Source organism: Hipposideros armiger, unplaced genomic scaffold, assembly GCF_001890085.2.
Source record: "Hipposideros armiger isolate ML-2016 unplaced genomic scaffold, ASM189008v1 scaffold_4, whole genome shotgun sequence".
NCBI lineage: Eukaryota > Metazoa > Chordata > Mammalia > Chiroptera > Hipposideridae > Hipposideros > Hipposideros armiger.
Window position 1 is genome coordinate 2,011,084 of NW_017731354.1, and position 9,373 is coordinate 2,020,456.

The following is a 9,373-nucleotide window of genomic DNA, read 5'->3' on the forward strand; positions in this document are numbered from 1 at the left end:
TGCTGGGAAGCAAGGTAATGATCACAGAATGATGGGACATGCCAGAAGGATGCAGGAGCCAGCCTGAAGGGTCTCCCACTGGCCAAATTGAGAACAATCTGAGCATCAAAAGGAATAATGACAAATTATAACAGGTTGAATTAAATAAAAATTTGTTTAAAAAACCAGTTTATAGTGCTAGTAAAAGGAAGACAGATGCACATCTTTACAGAAAAATGCCAGCTGTAAATATAAATGTTAGAAAATCACCAATTGCAAACAGCAATATAGTTAACTGATTTAGGCAAGGCTCATCCATGGTAAAGGGTGGTTGGGCAACAGGATATTTACACTGTCTTCGGGTATTATTACCACTTAAAGTACTATTCCTTACACAGGGAAAAGGTACCTTGATAGCGCAGAGTTCTGGCAGCTATTACCTTAACCAAGTAATTAGCAATACCAATAACAGGACAAAGTAACATGCGTTTTCTGATGTGATGCAATAGGAAGTCATCATCTATGTAATATTCTTGCCAAAAATGTCTAACTTTGTTTCTTCACTACATTCATCAGACTTCTCCAAATTGTGGGGCATTCTATACAAAAACTGTCATAAACTCCAAATACTAATTTCAGAAAGACAAATAAAGGCAGGGGGGTTATTTAGATAAAAGAAGACTAAAGCGATAAGACAGCCAAATGCAGTCTTTGGACCGTGTATTGAAAAAGAGCTATATAGAATGTTTTTATTAAAAAATTAAGGAAATTTGAATATTTTACATACTATTATTGTGTGTCGATGTTCATTTCTTGTGTATAAAGAAGATATTGTGACTACGTAGAATAACCTTGTTCTAAATGATATGTGCTTAAGTATTAGGGATGTGATGATGTCTACAATTTACTTTCAAGTGGTTCAACAAGAAAGTAAAAAGAAATATAAAAAGAGAAAGAAAAAGCATATGGAACAAAATATTATTGATGACTCTATTCTTTCAACTTTTCTGTTGTTTTACAGTTTTTCAAAATAAACAGTTTTAGCTTCAAAAAAAATAACTACCTTAGGACAGACTAAAATGATAGAAGCTCATCAATCTGGAGATAAAGGCAAGAATGATGATACAAGCTCAAAGATTTGTAACCCCAAGATGAAAACATCGAGTGGGAGAACAGCAGGGAGCGGTCCTGGTCAGAGCCCAGAGTCTGCAGGCCCTTCGTTCATTCCCCGCCTATTCTGGAGCTGTTCTTGTCTTTCACTCCACTGGGGAAGGCCAAACACAATAAAAATGGAGTCTATTCCCTCTCAAAACACTGTATTGTAATGTTCATTAATAACCTCCAAACGACTAAAACCAAAGTTGTTTCTTCTCACAGCACATGACTGGCACAATAGTTAAGTGCTAACAATAATACAATTTTTCTAAAATAAAACTCACAAGTAATTAGATCTGAAATCTCATCTACTTACAAAATGTATCTTTGGCTATAAGCAAACTTATTCTTACAACTTTGCTGTTCTTAAAAATTTTTTTTAAAAAAGAACTTCAACACTAAAAAGATCAAATACATTTTCTTCAGTAAATTACTTATAATTACTCAATTTAGAAAAAGCATTTTCTAAACCTCAACACCCATTTAGAAAAACTACTAGCTAACTAGGAATATAAGAAAATTTCCTTAATCTCATAAAAAGTAAATACAGGGCCTGCCGAGTGGCGCGATGGTTAAGAACTCGCTTGGGATGCCAGAGGGCCCCGGTTCGGATCCCACATGAGGGCCAGTGACACTGCCCTCTGCAGCTAAGATGCTGAACAACAGCTCAACCTGGAGCTGGGCTGCCGTGGGTCGCCGGCGACGGAGTGGGCTGCAGCCCCTGTGGCAGTGGGTTGCCATGGGCTACCGTCTGTAGCCAGCAGCCAGCGTGAGCGGCCAGCAGCCAGCGTGAGCGGCCAGCAGCCGCAGTGAGCAGCCGTCCAGAAGCCGGCGACTGATCTGCCTCGCCCGGGAAGAGCGCAATGATGGTGCCAACTTGGGCCAGTGAAGCAACGTCCTCCACAACTAGACTGAAGAACAAAACGACAGCAACTTGTCTGTTCCCCTTCCCCCAATTCCCCAGCACTGTTCCCATCCCCCCAATTCCCCAATAAAAAAAAAATCTTTAAAAAAAAAAAAGTAAATACAAAATTATCCACAGTACACATCATACTTGATGGTGAATTTTTTTAAGTTTACCACTAACACCCACTTATCACCATTTCTGTTGCACTAGGAATTTGAGCCAGTGCAAAAGGCGAGAAAAAGAAATAAACAGCGTAAGGATTGGAAAAAATAAAATAAAGCAATCTTGAGGAATCACAACAAAATATACACTACCAGGTTTCAAGATGATTTGTAAAGCTATAATAATTAGACAGTGTAGGTTTGGTGTAAAAATAGACAAATAGACCAGTGGAACAGAGTCAAGAAACAGGTCCATATATATTGTCACCTGATTTATGACAAAGATGGCAATACAATGGAAAGAGGACAATCTTTCCAATAAACGGGGATAGGGAACTAGATATCTATATAGTAAAAAATAAAACCTGACTGCAACCCCCCCATTATACACAAAACCAATTCCAGGTAGAGTGTAGATCTAAACATGAAAGGCAAAACAATAAAGCTTCTAGAAGATAACGTAAAAGAATATCTTCAAACACTGGGGTAGAAAAGACTTCATAAAAACAAGACATTAACCATAAAGGAAGTGCTTATTAAAATTAAGAATTTCCGCGCATCAAAGGACACCATTATGGAGTGTCAAGTCGAGCCACAAACTACCGAAGAAATTTACAAAGCATTCCTGAAAAAGTACTCATATCCAAAGTACATAAAGAATTATTATGAATCAATTAGAATGTGGCAAACATCCCAAGAAAACATGGACAAGAGATGAGCAGGTATTTTACCAAAAAACAATGCAAATAGCCAATAAATATTTAAGAAGGTGATCAACTTCATTAGTGATTACTAGAATGGCTAGCAAATATGAAAAGGGCAGACAGTACCAAGCGGTGATAAGGACGAAGAGTAGCTGGAACGTCACCCACTGCTGACAGGAGTGTCAACTCTGGAAAACAAGCATAAGTAAAATTGAAAACCCAAATACCCCATGAGAAAGTTCAGGGTAAAAAACAGAAGCAACCCAAATGGTTCACCTGAAAAATTAAGAGTTAACAAAGGTTCTAATGCCAAATTTGTAAACATCTGGCACACACAGAATTCACTCCAGATAATACAATCCCATGCTATCCTTTCTTCATGCGTGACAAATGGAAGCTTATAATTTAAGATTAGTATGAATCTCAAAACACATTCCAATGCCTTCTCATCTATCAAAAGTAAAAACCCAAATCCTTACACTGTTCGGAAACAGCTCTCGCCCGGACTCATTCAGACAAGCCTGCTGGGACTAGAAAGCTTTTCTCTAAAACAGCCGCTCAATAGCCATCCATGCAGCTCACGTCCCACTTACCTTAGGGCTCTGCTCAAGTGATGCCATGAGACACGATTTCCCTGACCACCTCACTTACATTAACAGTCCCTCCACTCAGACCTTCACTTTACCTCACTTTTTCTTTTTTCATTAAATTTATTGGGGTGACTCCTTACTTTCTTTTTCTACCTAGGCTTACCTATCACATGCTACTGACGTTTTTAATGTGCCTATTCCATGTCCCTACCACCAGAATGCACTCTCCATGAAAGCAAGGACCTTCTCCATCTCGCTCACTACTGCATCCTCAGCAGAACACGTCGGGCCTGTAAGAGGTTCTCAATAAACACCTGTTGAAAATTCCATGGCTTGGGCTCGGAGAGAAGAACAGTTGTTGCATGGGGAACATGGCAGACAGTTTCTTAAACTACATGCAATTTAGTTTATCATGAGAAATATGAAAACCCTTCGTTAACGAAATTGTTTTGCTTTATGAAAATTTACTCTTAATGCACTGAATACCCTAGGTTCTATAGCAACAAAGTATAAATTACTCCAAAACTCCAAGTGAGAATTACAAGAGCTACTCAGTAATAATTACAATAAGATAAAAATATTATCTACGTGAGTTTTCCAAAGTTACTACTATCCTGCAAATAAACTTATAAAAATAATACTATATAGTACTTTTTTCACATTACAATAAAATCTCAGTAATTCTAAAAGGTAACTGTATCTGGAGATATAAAATATAGATGTCACAGAAATATCACCTTAGTCAAGAAACCAAAATTTCAACAAAACTTCCCTAGAACAGCCCAAGACACTCCACTACAGTCCTGGATCATAAATTTTATGACAAGGTCAGTCCAGAGAGGCTCCTAAGTAGCTTACATTTTCCCACCAAGCATTTCACCGCTATTGGTAAATACAGATTTGGTTATAAGAACAAAATAAAGAAAAGAGAGCCATTCCAAGTTCCCTCTTGCCCCTGTATGTTTTGACAGAGAATTAAAGAGTAAATAAAACCTCCAAAGAAAAAAAGAAAAAAGGAAACCAAATGGGGAATGGATGTTTGGATAAATTTTATCTATCAACTCAGGAGTAACCAAGAAATAAACCTGCCAGGGCCAGCCGAGTGGCTCAGTTGGTTAAGAGCTCACTCAAGAGTGTGAGCTCTGAGTAACAGCAGTTCGATGCCCAGCCCGAGCTGAGCTGTCGCTGAGCTGCCAACAGGTGGCAGGATGGCTCAACTAAAAAAAAAAAAAAAGAAAGAAAGAAACCTGCCTAAGTGGTGTTCAAACCAGCCAAGAGCTATTTTTCAGGACCAGAAAGTATTTAATAATTAAAGGTACAACATCCCAGTTTTCATTAAAACTAACATGTTTTATCAACATCCTTTAAGAAATTCCATCCAATTTCACTCACTTTTAGGTAAAATGGGAAATGAAATTGTGTGCTTTTGAAACACTGGATGGATGGTGTTTTCCTACATAAAGTGTGTGAATATTTCTATACATGCAAACATAACTAACCACTTAATACATACTGTTCTACAATTTTTAATGCCTGCATAAAAGCTCCTTGTATGTATCGTGATTTATTTAACCCATCCCCTAGTGTTGGAGTTTTCGTTTTATTATTCTTATTATAAACAAAGCTGTAAGGAACCTTTCTGTACATGATTTTTTGTTCGCTCAAAAAGGAATAAGCAAAAGTTTCAGCACTGGTGTTACAAGTGAAAACAATGTTACAATACCTGATACTGTCCATTTACTAAAGAAATTGTCATTCTTGGGGTCGTGGCTCATTCATGCCCCACCTCTGTCTTTTTTCCTCAGGAAACTAATCTTTTTGTCCTTGTTATTCACTGCTCCAAAGGATAAACAAGGAAAAACAGAGAGGGACCGAGGTAAAACCTGTTATACTCCTTAGCTGAATTAAAAATAAAAAACAATAAACTGATGAGCAACACACATTTACCACATTACCTAGCAGCCCTTTTCCACCAAGGTTCCCAGAGAAAAAGAATGCCCTAAAGCTAAGGTACCCACTGTGCGTCATGAATCCACTTTCTCCTGGGCATCTCTAGAGCCCACCACTGCTAGGTACGAGGTCCATCCTAGAGGAAACTGAAAAACCAGTCATTTAAGTCATTCTCTCTCACAGAGCCCAGGTAGGGAAAGGCCAAGTCCTGGAGCACATTTAATTTGTCATATATAAAGGAACACTAAGTGCCAAATAATACAAGGCCTAACAATTAAGTTCACGAACTTGTTGAAACAATGTTGCTAACCTTTTTTGATATCAGAGGGATATCCATTATGAATTTGTACAAACTGGACAGTTAATCAAGTTTACTTTCTGGAAGGGCTGAAAAGGCTGCATGAAAAAGTTAGACGACCTGAACTTTTCGCCAACAATTCACGGCTCTTGCATCACAACAATGCACCAGCTCACACGGCACAGTCTGTGAGGGAGATTTTAGCCAGTAAACAAATCCTGTATTGGAACACCCTCCCTACTCACCTGATTTGACCCCCAATGACCTCTTTCTTTACCCGAAGATAAAAGAAATATTGAAAGGAAGACATTTTGATGAAATTCAGGACATCAAGGGTAATACGATGACAGCTCTGATGGCCATTCCAGAAAAAGAGTTCCAAAATTGCTTTGAAGGGTGGACTAGGAGCTGGCGTCGGTGCGTAGCTTCCCAAGGGGAGGACTTCGAAGGTGGGTGACCGTAGTGATAGTCAGCAATGAGGTAGGTAGCACTCTTTCTAGGATGAGTTCGTGAACCTAATTATCCATCCAACCTCGTATAAAGCTGTTGTGCCATCTTCCCTTTTCCATCCCAACAATGTCCCAACACTTCTTCACTAGAGTTCACTATACTCCTACAGTTGGGTTGGTTTTCAAGCCTAAGTAAAGTCCTTCACAAAAGTGTCTGACTATTTACTAGGTGAAATTTCCCTACACTAAACTATAATTACAGTATAGCTAGCTACCAGTGTATTTTGGGTCTCCTGTCCACTGAAACAGAGCCTTTAAAACATCGTCTAGTCTACTGGTATTTACTGAGGGGCCGTATCATGAACTGGGAAGAATTGTACATACACTTGACAGACATGCACATGCTTATTTTACATGCCCAAAAGCGCTACCAAAACACAGGCAAAGTAATCTGGCAACACAGTCAATGTCAGCTAAAATAGTCACTCAGGTTCCCAGAGGACTGGACCTGGGCAGGCGGTAACTGGGTACCATACCAGAAGCTGTTCAGAGCACCCCGTGTATCCTTTGTATTTCAGTCACACTGACATCAGAATAAAACCAGGATATCTCTTTTGAACATATCAAGTCAGCATTATGCACACTTGTACGATGAGGAGACGAAAGTAACTCCTCTACGCAGCGGTTCTCAACCTTCCTAATGCCGCGACCCCTGAATACAGTTCCTCATGTTGTGGTGACCCCCAACCATAAAATTATTTTCGTTGCTACTCTATAACTGTAATTTTGCTACTGTTATGAATCGTAATGTAAATATCTTTTTGTTTTCCGATCGTCTTAGGCGACCCCTGTGAAAGCGTCTGTTCGACCCCCCTAAGAGGTCACGACCCACAGGTTGAGAACCGCTGCTCTACAGGATAGACTAAGGGCGATGGGAACACCATCTTCTGAGGGGCTGCTTCACATTTTCTAAAAGAACAAAAACTGTAAATAAGTTTGCCAAAAATGAACAAACTGGTTTCGCAAAAAGCTGTCTTTTCTTTCTTTTTTTCACTTCAAAAAAAAATAAGATCCATTAGTATCTTATGATTCAAACGTGACAAATTTGTTGGATGTTTAAATTACCATCTTGAAAAAGGCCACGTTTAATACTCAACAGTTGTATACAGTACTGGAGAAAAATGGCTCTCAGAAAAGGAAATCCAACACTCAAAAGAATTTAGACCAACCAGCTCAAGCAGGAAAAATTCCCACAACAGGTGCTTTGCAAGCGAACCAGGATTTTTTAGGTTCTATGAGAATTCCCGCATCTAGCTGAAATGAATAAGTATATTTGTACACCTATGTAAGTAGTCATTTTTTACACAGGAATGTTCAATAGAAGCCAGGGATTCTCACTGCTGACAGTGTGGAAACAAACCGCCCAACCCTTTTAATCATGATACTCTCCCCGAATATGACATAGGACATTTTAAGAAAATACTGCTTTTCAAAGTAAAAATTTCAAACGTTCAGCAGATACTGTTAGCCTGAAATGCTACAAAATCCAAAGGAAAAAAATCTCAGATTGAACAGTAACACTGTATTTCTAAAACTGGGTAAACTGCTTCATTTACAATCCCAAGAGGAAATACAAAATCTCCTTCCCTCTTTATTGGTATATTCAAACTTATTTATTCTACGATTGGCGTTTTAATTTCAATTGAACTTTGAATTTACTGAAGTAGCATTCCATTCTGACAGATACTAAACAACCAAAGTTGGAACCGCACATGAAGGGTATCCTTACAAACCTAACAAAAAATTTTAAGTGCAACGATAAAGAGCAACAACGAGGATACATTTTAGCAACGTTTAGTAACAGGCTAATTAGGTGAACGCTTCCACTCACAGCGCGTGCCTCCCACCAAAAAGAAATCCCCACGCACGGCTGTACGCATTTAAGTTTAAAAACTCACTTCTATATACACGTTAGACAGACAGTCACACCCCTCTTCCCCATCCCTGCCCTCCCCTCTAAGGTCAAAGGGCTCCAAACAAAAGACAACAAAAGCACGTGACGAAAGTTTCTCCCGACGCGCTCTCTCGAGGCCTAGAGGCCGTGCTCCTTCCCCGGCGCGGGCTCGCGAGCGAGCTGGGCCCCCGGCCGCGGGGCTGCGGCCCAAGGTGGGCAGGAGGGGCTCGGCCGGGGGCAGTCGGCCCCCGAGGAGGGCCCCAGCCCCGGGGAGGGGGATCCGGGCGCCGCGGACAAGCCGGGGAGCGGGCGCCTCGCGAGACCACCGGCGGAAGCGCGGGGCCGGGCCGCGGCCTGTTACCTTTTCCTGCTCCTCGCGGAGCCGCGCCACCTCCGGGGCGCGCAGCGGCGCCGCGGCCGAGGCCGAGGCCGAGGCCGAGGCGTGGGGCCCGGGGTCGGGCGGGGCCTCCATGGCGGGGCGCCCGGACCTCAGCGGGGCGAACGAGTCCTAAACAAGTGTTTATGGAGGCGGCGTGGCCGGCAGCTGCCCAGCGCCCGCGTGCTCGCCCTCATGCACTGCGCGCCCCGCGCTGAGGAGGCCGCGCCTGCCTTCTCCGCCGCCCCGGAGGCCGCTGCTCGCGTCCGGACTGCCCGCGGCCGCATCTCACACACGCATGCCGCCCGCCGCCGCCGCCGCCTCGGAGCAGCAGGCCGGCCGCCGAGAGCGAGGGGTGCCGTCCGGTGGCCGGGCCGAGCCGGGCGTCCTGTGGCGGCCGCGCCTCCGCTGCAGGCTCCGCCCCTCGCCCCGCCCCGCGCGGCACGCCGGGAAGCGCGCGCGGCCCCGCCCTCGCCCCGCCCCCGGGAGTCGCGCGGTTCCGGAGCCGCGCGGCGGGGGCTGGCGTAGGCCGGGGCTGCGTCTCCCTGGAGCCCGCGGGAGGCTTACGTTCTAACCGGCGTCCACGCACAGTGAGCGCTGACCTAGCTGTGTGCCCCACGTCGTTTGGTGCCGCGTCTGGTGGAAAGAACTTAATTCATGCACTAAAGCTGTTTCTTAAGCCATTTAATTTTAGCAAATTCAAATCTTTCCTGGGCCTGTTTAATGAATTAAAAATGCAATTATATTTCGCATGTGTATTAATTACCGCACACATTCTCATTTTTCCTTATACAAAGCTCTGGTACTTATGTTAATATAGTGCTATGTATGGAGCATTGAAGAGATTTGA

At 42.6% G+C, this 9,373-nt stretch overlaps 1 protein-coding gene across 1 annotated transcript in view; it reads right to left on the reverse strand.

Moving 5' to 3' along the window:
* The window catches only part of URI1 (URI1 prefoldin like chaperone), a 64,650-nt gene extending 55,718 nt beyond the window's left edge, over positions 1-8,932 (reverse strand). Inside the window, exon 1 of the mRNA XM_019642744.1 lies at positions 8,509-8,932. Coding sequence (XP_019498289.1) covers positions 8,509-8,619 — 111 coding nt within the window. The 5' untranslated portion in view covers positions 8,620-8,932. The remainder of the gene's footprint in view (positions 1-8,508) is intronic.
* Positions 8,933-9,373: the final 441 nt, after the last annotated feature.